We start from the raw sequence: 16,449 nt of genomic DNA on the forward strand, positions 1-16,449 counted from the left end.
GTGACCATCGTACCAAACGTCTCTTAATTAACTTGTGACTCTAATTCATGGTGAAGGGAACACATAAAGAGAGCGGAAGGATTCGATAAATTGATAGAGAGGAAAAGTAATTATCGGGTTTAAAAGTTTCAAATTAATAAATAAATAAAAAATATTGATGTGGAAAATTGTGAGGCCTCTTAAGCTTTACCTCTAACAAGACTCCCAGAATATTGAGCTAATAGAAATCCAACTCAATTAAAACTATAAAATATAAATTATTTCACCCACAAAAATTATCATAAGTGTGTTGAATAATCATTGACAAAACTTTCCTAACAACTTGTGAAAGAAATGTAAATGAACCCCAAATGCAAAAACTTAATTAGGAATTATACAACTGAGTTTGGATAGCGCGTTTTTTGCGCTTTTGCGTTTTTTTGTGAGTCCCATGCACTATTTATAGAACCCGCAGGTACGAATTTCAGCAAATTTTGTTTAAAATTGGGTCTCACGACACTATTTACACATTTAAAAATTATTTTGTTACAGTATTTTCAATTTTCAATTTTCAATTTTCAATTTTCAACAATAAGCAGTATCCAAACAAACCCTACTTCTCAAAAAAATAAGAACAATACTTTTAATACATAAAAATTTATATAAAATAAAAATTCAAATAAATAGTATTTAATTTATATTTAGTATTAAAAATAATCCCACTAAAAATTTTCACCTTAATATAATTTATAATTTTTTTAAGTTTATGAATAAATTTTTTATTTTTTTTTAAATTAAAAAAAAAAAAATTGCTCAACTCTCTCATCCCAGCCCAAGGCCCAGAAACAACCAAGCCCAAATCTTAACCCATGAGCCACCCACAATCCACATAGAAAATGTCAGTTTGGTAAATAAATTGAGCATAAGCCTTAAAGGCTTAAACCCTCTGGTATGTGTCTCTTCAGAACAAAACCTTCACCGATCCTCTTCTTCACTTCTTCACTCAGCTCTCTCTTCCGCCATGTCCGCATTATCGAGAGGTCTCATTTCTCTTCTCAGATTAACAACAGCTACTGCCACTAGTACTAGCACTACAACCACAACAACAAACCCATCTGTATTTCCCTTCCATTTCTTCTTCTTGAGAAGATTCAGCTCCGAGGCCTTAGTTGATGGGACCGAGTTCAACCAAGACCAGCACCCACCCAAGATCATCGAAGCGAAGCCCGGTGTGATGACCCCGAATTCGAAGCGAACTGGGGTTATTGCGCTGAAGTGTGGGATGAGTGCTCTTTGGGACAAATGGGGTGCTAGGGTTCCCATCACTGTCCTCTGGGTCGACGATAATATTGTCTCTCAGGTCAAGACCTTTGACAAGGAAGGTATCTCTGCTCTACAGGTACTATCAACCATTGTGCTTTTTTTTTCTTTTTCTTTTTCTTTTTTTTTTTTCTTTTTTTTTTTTTTTAATCTCATTCATTTCGTTCCATGTTTCGTTTTTTAGCTGACTTTTATTTTGAAAATTGAAAGATATGAACTTTCTGGTGCTTAATTTTCTGTCAATTATGATTTCGGATAAGAGAGAATGGCGGAAAAGAAATACATGTGACTGACCCTATTTACTCTGTTGAGGATCCATAGCAAATCTCAAAATTTTGAGACTAAGGCTTAGCTATTGTTGTTGTTCTTGGGCATTTTATTTTCATAGATAGGATAGGATTTGAAACCTATGATATCCGCTCCAAGAAACCCATGTGTTTCTTTTTGTTTAAGGATAGGAAACTTAAAAATGCTTTATTTTTCATTTTTTAAGACAAATAACATAGATTGTAAAATTAATTTTGTCAACAAAACAAAGAGTTGTGAAGCTTATTCCGTTGGATGATTTCTTGTGTATATGTATAATTATTATGTATTGGGTGTTTGTTTGCTTGTGCTAGTTAGATTGGTTGCGGCCAGAAGAAGGAGAAACATTTGTACAAATCCGAAGTGGGTCATTTTAGAGCTCAAGGTGTTCCACTGAAGAGGAAATTGAGGGAGTTTCCTGTGACCGAAGATGCACTACTTCCTGTTGGTACAGAAATTGGTGTTCGACATTTTGTTCCTGGCCAATACGTTGATGTCACAGGAATAACGAGAGGGAAAGGTTTTCAGGTGATTTGATTTGGTCTTCAGCTCCCATCACTTCCGTCTCATTTCTGAGCGTTGCTTACTGCTTTTGCCTTAAATCAAAATGCCTTTATGGTGGTAGTGTGGGTGCGTTGTTATCTTTAGAACTTTGTTTCAAAACCAAGAACAGTTCTTGTCTATTTGCTTTATTAATAAATAAGAAAAAAGGGCTCCTCCTTCCCCTTTAAATAAGGGGTTGGAGGGTGAGGTCATAGCTTCGATCCTGTACAGGTGCAAAAGCTACATTTATAGTGAGAAAAGATTTTCTTTGTGACATCACCAATTATAGGTGTTGTTTCTTTAGTTCATAAAAATGAGCTGAAGACGAGAGATATTTTCATAATGCTTTTTGATCCACTGAGAAACGACTAAGTAACATTTGTAATTTCACTAATCATATGTATTATGCCTCTAGGGTGTGATGAAAAGGCATAATTTTAAAGGAGGGCCGGCATCTCATGGTGCGTCACTGTCACATCGAAGTATTGGTTCTACAGGTCAGAGGGATGCTCCTGGAAAGGTATGTTTGCCTTCGTCAAATTTTAAGAATCTTCTAGTTTTTCTGCAATACATTATGATATTGGAATTGTCTAGTATTTGGTCTCTAAGTGTCATTAAGTAAATGTTTGCTTATTTTTTCAGCAAAGAGACTTAATTTTGTTGGATTTTTTATAGAACAAGTAATTTAGTAAATTTTAATAATTATAAACAATTAATATGCTGACCAAGAGTCTTGTAACTCAACTGGTTGGCACCTCCTGGTGTTTCCAACTAAGATGTCTAGGGTTCAAATGCCCCCACCCCTAACTATTGAATTATCCAAAAAAAGAAAGAAAGAAAATCAATTAAAATGCTGATCTGGATGCTATAGAAGTAAGACAAAATAGTAGTATGATGCCATTTTCTCACTGTATGATATAATTTTGGTTAGTTGACTTGGCTTTATTGTCTTATAATGTTAATTCTCTCTCTCTGTTTGTTGATATAAAGTATTATTATTTGATAGCCATGGCTTGTAGCTTTTGCATGGACTTGAGATTGGGGTAAACAAGATTATTTTGGCTAACAAGAAAAATAAAATTGTGAAGAAAGATCTAAATTATTTTATCGTCCACATCACCAATTTAAATTTTATTGCTTGGTTGCTCCTCTAAAAATTAGCTCTGCATCTTTGTTTCAGTTTTCATATTCCCTTTTTGTCACCACTTTTGTAAATGTTGGGATCACTTATAGAGTGTTCAAGGTAGTTCTGTGACTGAGCTAATGGACACTGGATGGGATAAACACTGTCAATTTTAGTTATATCTTGAAGGTTAGTTCTCATTCTTAAGAACATATTCTATAGCCATTCTAAATCTGTTAAAAACTTCCCATGGCAAGGTGGATTGTTCCCATTATGCTGTGGAACTTGGGTCCTGGACAACATTTGCGGGGACTGCAGCTAGCTGTGATCTGGGTATATGGCCTGGAACCTATTTTGTGTGATCACTACTGTGTGGTTCTTCACAAGTCACAATAATGTTTTGCTTCCAACATTACAGTTTAGCTATTTGTTTGTTTTTTCCAATTTTCCTTAAGAGAGTGAGAAGTAGAGGCAAATGACATGGATTATCCTATTTTATCATATATGTGTCAATTGATAAGTCATTGCATAAATAATTAGTGATCATGTGAATTTGTTTAATTCAATGTAGTAGCGAATATATTTTGCATCATTCTGACTCCCCTTGGATTCTAATTGTCAAAATGGCATGTTTCCTGAACAGGTATTTAAAGGCAGAAAGATGCCTGGGCGCATGGGCGCAAAGCAGAGAACAGTTAAAAATGTATGGGTCTATAAAATTGACCCAGCCAGGAATCTGATGTGGGTGAGAGGCCAAGTATGTTCCTCTTGCAAAATTTATTCTTCAGCTTTTAGTGCTTCAAATCTAAATTGATATGGAGGAGGCTTGACCTGTCCATGTGAAATGCTTGCACGCAGATGTGCCGATGAGCTTAGCTCAAATGGCGCTTTCTCCCCATATGAGAACAGGGTCAACTGGTCAATGATGTGCTTGTGGGTTTTAAGACCCATTTGGTGTTTATGTAACTCGTCAATAAAAAATGAAGAAAAAATTAGGAAAAAAGCAAAAGCTTGCATGCAATTGCTCTAAACATACTGCAGCACCTAACTGGTACTTTAGGATACTAGTTCAAGATTATGTTGATGCGAGCTTGATTATTATCAGAAAAGTTCTGAGCTGTAAAAATATTAACTGTATACAATATTGTCTTTGATGGATGCTTAAGATTTGATTTCTGAATTTGTCACTCGTTTGCAGCCCTGTTATTCGAGAGTCATGCCGTGTGATTATGCATGGGGATTAACCCTGTTCTGGAGTCTTAGGTTATCTTGTAAATGTTGATTCATGTTTCTTAATCAGACATTGAAAAATTTTCTATTCTTTTCAGGTTCCAGGTGCCGAAGGGAACTTTGTGTTTATAAAAGACGCTGTGTACAAGAAACCTGATGTTTCAATGCTTCCATTCCCTACTTACTTTGCCACAGAAGACGAGGACACCACAGAGTTGGAACCAATAGTTGCTGATCTTGGAGAAATAGATCCATTCATGGTGGCGGATTAATCTAAAGCAGGAACTGGTTGCCTGTTTGAATGATCTATTCCCTTGCACTCATTTTTTGGTGATACGGTGGGTTTGTGTTCTAAGAGAACCATTAAATGAATTTGATTTTGAGGTTTTGTTTGGTAGATTAGAGGACACTTCAGCAGCAAGGCATGTAATTTTATTATTGAGTTCATTCAATCTCTGAATTTGATAGTCTCTGACCATGCTCGTGTTGGAGCTTTGTTTTTTAAATAATAGTGGTAAACTTGGAATTTTGGCCTCTCAAAGAATTAGCATCACTCATAGATTTTAGTCCAAGATGATGTATTCAATTCTCTCACATTGATATCTCCAAATGGTTGCATAAATTTTTCTTAGACACTACACATAAAAATAGTGTAGTTGGAAGGTTAGGAAGCCTGAACCATGGGCATGGACTGAAAGTTTAGAAATACTTTTGATTGATGAGCATTGTAATGAGTAATGGTATATTTTCTCTGCAAAACTGTATTGACTTGTGATGTTTGCTGTAGAAAGCAAACATATTTTCTGATCTATCCATTGCTTTTATGCAAAACTGACTAAAAAGTTCCCTCTACAATCAAGCAATATAGTTGGGACTTAAAATTATGAGTAGCATTTAAAAAAAAAAAAAAAAACTCCAACAGAATTACAAGTAAATTGGTAGAGTTTACATATTTTTTAAAAGCAAAGAATTACAAGTAAATTGAGGGGGGCAGTGCTATTGGGCTCAAGTTGTGACCAATCACAAGTGGACAATTGAGCTAATAGATTTGTAGAAAAAGGCCCAATATTTATATATATATATTGTTTGTTTGTTTTTTATATATTAGGAATGCACAAAAATCGAAGAGAGTTAAGAAAGAGTTACAAAAATAAAAAAACAGCATTCAAAACTTCGAAATCGCAACAACAACTCTGTCAGAGAAAACTCACCACTCAACCCAAAATCTCCCAAATCTCTCTCTCTCAACAAACTGAAAATTGAAAAATAAAATAAAAAACAAACCAAAAACCCATTTCTCTGACTTTGAAAAGTCTCACACTCTCTCAGAGTGTGTGTGTGTGATTTCTAAAAAACCCATTTTTGCTTCCTTGCTGATCAAAACTCCCCAAACCCTAATTAGGGTTACCGTTGGACCCGCCACCCCCACCCCGACCCAAATGCAATATGCAACACCTCGTCCTCCTCTTCCATCTCCAACAATGAAACGAGACAACCACAACCACAACAACCACCACCATCAAAAACCAATTCACCATTCAACGATTCCCTGCGGCGCTTGCGGCTCCCCAGACCGGTGGCCCCTCCACACAGTTCGACACAGAGGTAGCTACCGCCGCCTCTGCACCGATTGCGTCCTAAAAAACCACCAGTCCCTCTTTTGCCCACTTTGCTTCCAAGTGTTCGACGAAATGCCTCCGCCTTTACCCGCCGATCGTCTCGTTTGCCTCAATTGCCCTTCGATCGCTCACCGTTCTTGTGTCCCACCTGACTCTTCCGCTCCCTCTTTTCTCTGTCCTCCCTGCTCTAACCCTAATTTCTCTTACTTCTTCTCCGATTCCGATCCCGACGCCAAGACCAAGCGAATCAAGACCGAGGACGGAGGCAACTCCTCTCTCCGCGGTCACACTGAGAAAGCGATTGATAAGGAATCCGCCAAGGCTTTATTAGCAGCGGCAAAGATTGCTGCCGCGTCTATGAACAAGGCAGCCGCCACAGCTCAGGCCGAAGCCGAAAAGCGCGTTAAGGACGCTTCCTTGGCCAAGAAGAAAGCCAAGGAAGCGTTGGAGCGTCTCGCGTTTCTTATGTTGAAAGACAAGGACAAGGAGAAGCAAGATTCGAAGCAGCTGCCTCTCTCCGTCACGCCAATTCAGGCTTTGATTAGCAACAAAGGGAATGGGAGTGGCGGCGGTGATGGGGGCGGAGCAGCAGCAGCCAAGGCGACTAATGGGTTGCATTCGCTTTCGGCTGCAGCTGCTGCTTTCAGTCAACAAAGCAGTGGTGTTGGTGGTCATGCTACCAAGACTCCGAATTGAATGAGCTAAAGTGAGGTTGAGAAAATATCTGTGAGTTTGTTTCTTGTAGAGAATTGATGCTTTTAGAATAGGTTTTGTTGTGCACTCTCAAAGTCTCAACTTTTCACAATTTGTGTAGAATGTTGTTTCAGAACTGTGCTTCTTTGGCCAACCCCCCCATTTGTACTTTTTTTTTTAATGTTAACTCCCATATATTTTTCTAATACCTTTTTGTCTTCCATGTCTACTATCGAATTCAGATTTGCTGCATATTAGATTCTTTAATAAGTTTTCTGTTGCTTGAAAATTGAGCTATATAGGTAGGGCTTAGCTATAGCTTTCATATCTTGCTTGACTTGTTTTATGTGCGTTCTTATGTGTTTCGTTAGTGTAATTGTAATTTCTATTTTGCTTTTGAGGGGAAAGAGTAACACCTGTTGAAGTTGAAATTCTTATTGTTAAGACTTCAATGTCTTATACTTTTTCCACTGCAGACTTTCTAGAGTTCCTGGATATCATGAATTTTTGTACTTTTACTTTAATCTTTATTTTTTGTTGGACTTTGCCTTTCCATACTTCCCCTGCATTAGGGTTATGTCCCTTTTGTGCTTTTTCTTTAATGGAATTTTATTACTTATATATATGGACCTGATGATAAAGAGCGATTATCATGACAAGGACATCATTGGTTTAAATCCCCTATCGCGCGTGTGTGTGTATATATATTTTGGGTGTTTTGAAGTTAGCATTACAGATTCCTAGCCCTATTTCATATTTTTGTGCATTACTGGAAGCTCTTAGATGATGATGTTGTTGGTGTTTGCCATTTTTTTGCCTCTATCACCCTTATTGTTATTACCTATTTTTTTTACTTATCCCTAAAAAAAAAAAAACTTTCTAACACTAGCACAGTTGCTTATCCCCCCTTCCTCCTCCCCAGTGGCTTTATGAAACTTGACCTCTTGTTTATTTGAACATCTTGTCTCGCTCTCCAAGATTGGTTTCCTAGACTTGAAAAGTCACAGACGCCTGCAGAACTTGAAAACTTACACCCTCATGAACTTGCCTTGTGGGAGAGTCATGATGTTTGATGTAACGTCATTGGTTCTTCAGGCCAATGGTGTATAGCTGTATTTCGATGCCTAATTAGATTGGCTGGTTGAAACTAGATAAAATACAAACTTACCTCTAGGCCAGTTACATACAATTACTTGAAAGATAATTTTCATATGAAGTGTCTCTTGTCTATGTAATTAATGTTAACCAATATCACAGTAAGTACTTCATTTTTACTATGCCTGATTCTGTTAATGGAAAGACTCATTATCTAAGAGTTCTTCTAGGTCAACAACTTTTGTGCCACAACTCTAAAGTGATAGACTTTGAGTGATTGCTTATCACTTTTACATGTATTTTTTTTTTAACCGCTTTTTCTCCACCCTTCACAATCAACCACATTAGGGTAGTGGCAAAAGTTGTGTTCATAGATTTTCTCATATCTACAGTATCTACAAATTAGAATGCAATTTAAGTGCTTTGAAAAGTAGGTGACAGCGGACCATTGGGCAAGCTGCAAGCAGTTGATGCTTGGGGGAGATCAATAAACAACAGGGCCTGTGTTATTGCCTTGATGAATCCCTGGGGGTCACAGGTTTTCAGAACTACTACCTTGATATGACCTTGTGGTCTCTGCTTTTTGTAGATTATCTGGGATGGGATAGTTCAATTTTTGTGCCTATTCCATATTTGGGGATAGATGCATCAGCTCAATATTCTTGTTTGCTCAGTGGAAAAGTTGTACATATGGTTTGTGAATAGCACCACTCTGTATTCAATAATACATTTTGAATTTATTTATTTGAAAATATATTCTACTAACACGCGGAAAATGGTTATTTATTTGATTAATCATCTAATAATTGTTTAAAAACCTGCAACATCTTTGTGCCTTGAGGAAAAAAAAAAAAAGCCTGCAACATCAGGCATTATATAAAACTGAGGTAGGGAAAAATGCTTATCAATACGTAAATACAGAATAGAAGAGTATTCAATTACTAGACAGGGTTTGAACTAAGAAAACAAAAACAAAACTAGACAAGGGTGGCAATCGACAACCATCCTCTCGTCCAAATATTATGGATTGGAATTTTTTGGAAGTCCGTCTTTTCATGAAGCTTGCGTGCCTTTGAACCCAAGGTAGTAGGGTACGGTAGAGTTTCCCAACCACTGGTTTCCTTGGATAAACGAACCAACTGTGAATTGAAGAGCCTCATTTCTGTTTGTGATCACTTTGTATCCCTTCCATTTGACCCTCCCAGCAGTTGCGGCACCTGGACCTTGGTTTGCATACTCTGCATAATACAGCGTATCTAGTGCAAAGTTACCAGCCCATTCCAGCCACCCTGCTGGTTGAATGAGATCCCCAATTGTTGATTCCATGATAACAGTTCGAGAGAACTCCTTCCATGGCCGACCTAAGTACGAGCGGATTTGGAGTCTTAAAGGATAGAGTGATGCCTCTGGAGCAATAGTGCAGTTTTGGAGGACCAAGCCTGTGATTTCACGTTTATCCTTTCTCCCCTGAGCAGTTATTGCGTTCTGTTGGTTGTCCATTGGCTTCCTAACAATGATTTTAGAATTCTGGATGACCGTACTAGAGTCACCAAATATGAAATCAACAGTGCCTGAGATGACACAGTTGCTATAGAATTGGCGATGGGTTTGGACATACAATGTGTCCTGGTACCCGTCCATTCTGCAGTCGTAGAAGACTGCCGTGTCTGACTGAACTCGGAGTGCCACAGCCTGGTGTCCCTCTGGACCAGCCGTGTTCTGGAATCCCATTGATTTGGCTATAAAACCATGTCCAATCGCAGCTGCAAGATCAACGTTCATTACAAGTCACCACAAGTTTATAATTGAACCTGATTCAAATATTATCAAATGAAGCCCCTATGTAGAAATAATCTGATTTTTGAAAGTATTAAACAGTTCATTTTATGAATCACCAATCATTACTCTTCTAATATAGGAGTAACTTACCAAAAGAGGCTGTCTGGAAGGTGGGGATGCCCTCACGGAAGCTTTTCTTTCCTGTGATTATCGTCTTTTGAGGTCCATCTCCATACATGAACACATTGACCTGTTTTTTTGTAACTTTAATATACTCATCATAAATTCCAGCCTTCACATATATAATATATCTACTAGTATTGGCCTTTGGATATGCATCAAGAGCTGCAGTGATGGTTTTAAATTGTCCGCTCCCATCCTTTGCTACAATCGCGTTGGGCTTCACCTGCCCACCGCTATTGCTTTGTAATAGCTTTCTATCCTTGGCTGAAAGCCATTCAGGATATTCATTGTCATCAACTCCTGAAACATCAAGAAGTCGTCGAGAGCTTGCAGTCGTGTTGATTGGGATATTGAAGGAAGTCAAGATTTCAGAAAGTGCAGAAACAATGGCTAAAGCATTGCTTGTCAGCTGACTAGCATTAAGAAGCCCATTTGACATTTCATTCTTCAGGTCTGGCTGAGTGAACCCATCAATGCATGTCTCTTGGTATGAAATCACAGCACTTAACCAGTTTTTGAGCTCAACCTCTCTATCACTTATGGTATGCAACTCGCTGTCACCCACCGTTGAGAACGAAGCTTGCAGCTCGTCAATTGCAAATTGCAGCAAATCCTTGCAATCATCCGCGGCCATTTTCTGAGTTGAATTGTTGGTGCTGTTCCCTATGACACCAGACTTTTGTAATGCTGCTTTCACCTCTTGGATGGTGACCTGTAAAGCAGTTTGAATGAAGTCTTTCGGGGTAGCACTTTGATTTTTAGCATATGAGCTAAGGCTCTTAATGCATGCGTCTTTGTAATCAGTTGGACTACAAATGGCACTAACTGATTTTGAAGTCGTGGATACATTATCATCCTTGCTAGAGCTGCCCGTATGGCTTACAGTGGCTATGATTCCAATGACTGCACCTACTACAACGACAATGGCGACTCCTGATACGATAAATTTATTCATTTTCAATTTGGTTTACTTGTTTCTCTTTCTCCACTATGCCTGTTTCTGTGAATTACTAGGGCCTGAATTTAGTTTGCACCAATGGGAATGGGAAGGAAGAGAATAAAGAGAGATTAAAGGTGAAGATCATGAGGACTTTAAGAGACATGGGTGTCCAAAACTACGGTACGTAGTTGCATGTTTCATTGGATGATATATATGTACAGATGTGGCATATTTAGGTGGTTGGTCTTGTGGCTTTGGACAAAGTTTTTGCCAACGGAGGCTAAGTAGAGCTTAGGAGAAATTATAGAGTTCTATGGTAGATCAGTCACTTGTCTACCATTCTACTAAAAAACTTCTACTTGTTTAAAATTGCTGAGTCAGTAATTAATTTCTGTTTAAAAAAATTTTCTAACTAACAATTTTAAACAGGTGGAAGTTTTTTAATGGAATGGTAGACCACATCACTTGTCCACCATGTAAATCTTATAATTTCTCGGAGCTTAGAGAGGGAATGGTGGTAGTCTTAGAGACAATTATTGGTTATTACAATATTAGATATCCTCCTCACCAACAATTCTCCGAAATGAGTTCTTGCTCGTCCATGCTTTGGCTATAATTTTGGACTTCTCTTGTGTAAGTTACAAAGAGACACTTGTTTCGTTTGTGGGAAGGCTGAAAACTGTAGTCGTTTATGGATGATTGAAATTGGCAGGTTTTAATTTTACTTTTAAATTTATAGACATCATTTCCATTAATTATTTTATAGCATCACAACGATCACATCAAAATATCAATAAGCTTTTTATAATTAAAAAAAAAAAAAATGTAAACAAGATTTGATGTTAAGTCCTTATTAAAGAATTTTTTTATGAAAAATGCTAGGACCAACATCCACTACTTACCTGATAAAAGTTGTATAAATTTTTGTGGTCCTAATATTACTCAAACATTATTAGTTGAACTAACTAATACATAAGTAAAACGGACAAAATGAGTTTATGGTCCTTGGAATATGGGGTTTATTCAATTTTGATTCCTGAATTTTAAACATTCGATTTTAGTCCTTCAGCTTTTTTAAAATGTAACAATTTAGTACCTAATCTATTATTTGTCCATCTATTAGTTGTAATTTTGGTTTCTTAAATATGAGGTTGGTTTGGTTTTAGTCTCTTAAATATGGGGTTGTTCAATTTTAGTTCCTTGATGTAAGGTGCCTCAGCTTTTTTATAGTCCCATAAACCAAAAAATTGGAGTGACTTAAATTGTTCCATTTAAAAACTTTAAAGAACCAAAATAAAATAATTTAAAATGGGGGAACAAAAATGCATCAACATTCAACGGTCCTCAATCTTGACTCTTGGAGTGAAGTCATTTTTTGCCTTTGTCCTCAATCCACAGTCCACACTCGTAAAGCTCGTAGCCCAGGTCCCACTAATTTTCTCCACATAATGGCCTCGAATCATGCACAACCGTGGCTGAGCACAAGCAATCTCACTAACAACTCATCCAACTTGACCTTTCAGCCAATAACGATGCCATGGGCCGGGTCATTGAGTTCTGTGTTATCTCCAAACATGGCAACCCTGATGCTTTCATCTACAACTCCATAATGAAAGGTTACTTTGCAGTGCCAATGCCCAAAAATTGCATTCACTTGTACACACAAGTCACAAATGTTGCGAGACTCTGTTGCACTCAATGGATTTACCTACCCTTCTGTTATAAGAACTTGTTGCAATGATAATGCTATTGAAGTAGGGAAACTAGTCCATGATCATGTAAAATTTGGGTTCGAACCGAATGGGTTTTCTCAAAATAATTTTGTTAGAAATACTGAATGATTGTATTGTATTTCATTATCAAAGAATATACATGAGTGCCTTTATATAGGAGGCATATGTGTGCGGTACAAGTAAAGTGTAGTATAAGTACAAGTGTGCTATACAAGTAAACTATCTGAGCCTAAAGCCCATCACATAATACACGTTAACAGTCCCCTTCAAACTCAAGGTGGATGTGAGACCAACTTGAGATTGTCAACCAAAGTACGAAGACGTCCCGTATGATGTGACTTGGTGAAGATATCTACAAGTTGATCTTTAAAGGAGACTGAGATCAGTTTGAGAGCACCATGGACAAGATGATAACGGATAAAATAACAATCGATCTCGATGTGTTTAGTCCGTTCATGAAAGACATTATTGTGAGTAATATGAATGGCACTCTGGTTGTCACAATAAAGAGGAGTAGCAGAAGATGTAGACACACCTAAGTCTTTAAGAAGCTATCGTAGCCAAAGGAGCTCAGATATGGTATCAGCAAGGGCACGATATTCTGCTTCAGTACTGGAATGGGCCATATGAGTTTGTTTCTTACTTCGCCAAGAAATCAGAGAAGAACCAAGAAGAAAGCAATAACCAGTGGTGGACCTGCGATTAGTGGGATCTCCTGCCCAATTAGCATCAGAAAATGCATGGAGAATAAGAGGAGACTGAGCAGAGTAGAAAAGACCATGGAATAAAGTGCCCTTTAGGTATCGAAGAATGCGCAGAACAGCAGCATCGTGAGTCGATCGTGGAGCAGACAGATACTGGCTCACCTGGTGAACAACATAAAAAATGTCTGGACGAGTGACAGTGAGATAAACTAGGCTGCCAACCAAGCGTCTGTAAAGAGAGGGATTAGCCAATGGTTTCCCTCCTAGGGGAGTCAAATGCGCATTAAGCTCAACTGGAGTGTCAACAATCTTGCTATCAATGAGTCCAACTCGAGACAAGAGTTTAGAAGCATACTTGGCTTAAGTAATATAAAGTTCATCTGTAGAATGAGTGATTTCAAGACCCAAGAAGTAGTTGAGATGTCCAAGATCTTTCATCTCAAACTGCTAACTGAGAAAATCCTTGAGTTCTTGAATGCCACTGAAGTCATCACCAGTTATGATCATATCATCCACATACAAGAGAAGTAAAATAGTGCCTTTGTCAGTGCAACGAAGAAATAAAGCAGAATCATAATGACTGGCCATGTAACCCAAGCGAGAGATGGTAGAGCTGAATTTGGCAAACCAAGCTCGTGGAACTTGTTTAAGGCCATAAAGTGCACGTCAAAGGTAACACACCTTGTTTGAATCAACAAAAAGACCAGGAGGAGGTTGCATATAAACTTATTCACTTAAATCCCCATTAAGGAATGCATTTTTGACATCCATCTGAAAAATGTCTCATTTACTGGCAGCAGCAATAGCTAAGAGGGCACGAACAGATGAGATATGAGCAACCGGAGTAAAGGTCTCTTTATAATCAATCCCATACTTCTGTGTAAACCCTTTTGCAACAACACGAGCTTTGTAGCGCTCAATGGAGCCATCAGAGCGAGTCATAATCTTGTAGATCTACTTACAACCAACCACAGATTTCCCGGGGGGGAGTATTACCAAATCCCAAGTATGGTTTTTAGATAATGCATCAAGTTCCTCTTTCATTGCAATCTACCATAAAAGGTAAGTGGAAGCCTCACGATAGGTGTGAGGCTCATGTAGCGTAGTAAGGGCAGTGTAACAATGATAGTCAAGTAAATGTGCAGGAATAGATCTTACCCGAGTTGAGTGACGAGGTGGAATGTCTTGTGCAAGATCTTCAGGCAGAGCAGGAGCAGGGGACCCAAGCTCCGGGTTGGGGTTGGGTAGCTCGTCTTCGACCTGTTCATCTTCCACCTGTTCATTAAAGGGTGAACTAGAAAAGGAATTAGTGATATCTGACAGAGAAGTCTACAGGAGAATCAGGACCAACTATAGGAGGATCAGGAGTAGCTACAGAAGGAATATGTTCCTCATCTAGAAAGAGATCTAAGACAGAGGAGGAAGATAGGGAGGCACGGAAGTGAGAGAGCTCGACAAAGAGGTGATGTTCCCAAAAGACAACATTGCGGGAGATACGAAGACAATGAGAGACAGGATCAAAACACCGATATCCCTTTTGACTTTCGCCATAGCCAAGAAAACAAAAAAACCTTGACCGAGGCTCAAGTTTGTTATGCTTATGTGGCTGAAGAAGAACGAAACAAGCAAAACCGAAGGAGCGAAGGTGGTGATAGTCTGGAGGTGACCCAAAAAGGCGCTCATATGGAGTTTGATTTTGGATGACAAGACTTGGAATGCGATTAATAGTACGAACAGCATGAAGAGCAGTTTCGCCCCAAAAAAGAGCAGGAACTTTGGCAGAGAGAAAGAGAGCACGAACAGTGTCAAGAATATGACGAAATTTTCGTTCGGTTCTACCATTTTGTTGAGAGGTACCTAGAAAAGTTAGTTGATGAACAGTGCCATAGGAATGCAAAACAGCTTGGAAAGCATATTGAGTGTACTCAAGAGCATTATCAGGTCGAAAAATTTTGATACGTTTGGAAAATTGAGTTTCAACCATTTTTGCAAAATTAGAATATACTTGCAACAATTCAGAACGATGTTTCATATTAAAAATCCAGCTATAACGAGAGTAATCATTAACAAAGACAACAAAATATCGAGATCCACCAATACTAGAGACAGAGGAAGGCCCCCAAACATCAGAATGTATAAGGTCAAAGATATCAGTGAATATTGATTCACTAGTAATGAAAGGCAAAGCTGGTTGCTTTCCTAACTGACATGAAACACAATCAAAATTTTCTGTAGACACTGAACCTAACAAACCTCTAAAAGCCAATTGTTGTACCCGAGAAGAAGATGCATGACCAAATCGAGCATGCCAAAGTGCAAGGGAAGGAATAGAAGGAACTGCAGCAACTGCAGCAACAGAAACAGGAGCAACAAGTGGAAGACGAAGGTTGTCCACGGGAAACATACACCCAACTCTGGGACCGGTCCCAAGCTCCCATCCCGTCCCGTCCTCGGGTCCTGCACAATGCACCCAGAATAATCAAAGATAATGCGATAACCCAACTCAGCTAATTGTCCAACAGAAAATAAATTATAAGAAAGGTCAGGAACATTAAAGACTCCAGGAACTGAGAGATTGGAGGTCACAATGGAACCTATATTATGACCAGACATTGTGGAACCATTTGCTATGTGAATATTAAGAGGGTGCGGTGCAGGTTTAAGGTCAGAAAATAAGGACGAGTGAGATGTCATGTGATTGCAACAAGCAGAATCCATAAGCCAAGAGGTAGGAGACATACTAGATAAAGCTGAGAGAGAAGAGGAATAAGATGCATTACCAACCATACAAATGACATTGGCGATGATATTTATAAGGTCATCTCTAGAAATGGTGAAAGTGGATCTAGAAGACTGAGACTTTGTAGAGACGGGAGCCATAAGTTGGACACTCTCAATGTTAGCAACTGTAGCAGCAGAAATGGAAACAACTGATTTGTTGCGTTTATAACAAGTCCCAATATTATGGCCAAAACGTTTGCAAAAATTGCAAAAACGTTTGTTGGATTGTCGGCGACGATTGTTGCAAAATGAAGAAGACTTGTCCTTATTCTTCATTTCGAAGCAAAATATGCAAAAATGGACTGCAAAAATGAAATCTACGTGAAAAACTGGGTAAGGAGCACCTGGACTGCAAAAAAGTCAACGATCAACGGTCAAAGGTCAACTCCCAGTGATGACATCAGCAAGATGACGTAATCTG

General features: G+C 38.4%; 3 protein-coding genes across 3 annotated transcripts; 2 read left to right on the top strand and 1 right to left on the bottom strand.

The window, feature by feature from the left end:
* Positions 1-913: 913 nt before the first annotated feature.
* On the top strand, positions 914-5,073 carry LOC126688800 (50S ribosomal protein L3-2, mitochondrial). Its single transcript, XM_050383641.1, has 5 exons — positions 914-1,378; positions 1,924-2,133; positions 2,564-2,668; positions 3,915-4,028; positions 4,600-5,073. The coding sequence occupies exons 1-5, from the start codon at positions 1,001-1,003 to the stop codon at positions 4,771-4,773; spliced, it is 981 nt and encodes a 326-aa protein (XP_050239598.1). The 5' UTR covers positions 914-1,000; the 3' UTR covers positions 4,774-5,073.
* Positions 5,074-5,640: 567 nt separating this feature from the next.
* On the top strand, positions 5,641-7,021 carry LOC126688801 (uncharacterized). The gene has a single exon (XM_050383642.1). It carries the CDS (start codon positions 5,941-5,943, stop codon positions 6,814-6,816), a length of 876 nt encoding a protein of 291 aa, XP_050239599.1. The 5' UTR covers positions 5,641-5,940; the 3' UTR covers positions 6,817-7,021.
* A 1,940-nt stretch (positions 7,022-8,961) lies between these two features.
* Positions 8,962-14,189, bottom strand: LOC126690205 (pectinesterase-like). Its single transcript, XM_050385330.1, has 3 exons — positions 14,039-14,189; positions 9,838-10,827; positions 8,962-9,671 (listed from the first exon to the last, which is right to left on the bottom strand). The coding sequence occupies exons 1-3, from the start codon at positions 14,187-14,189 to the stop codon at positions 8,962-8,964; spliced, it is 1,851 nt and encodes a 616-aa protein (XP_050241287.1).
* Between the last annotated feature and the right edge of the window lie 2,260 nt (positions 14,190-16,449).

This window comes from Quercus robur, chromosome 6, assembly GCF_932294415.1.
Source record: "Quercus robur chromosome 6, dhQueRobu3.1, whole genome shotgun sequence".
Lineage (NCBI taxonomy): Eukaryota > Viridiplantae > Streptophyta > Magnoliopsida > Fagales > Fagaceae > Quercus > Quercus robur.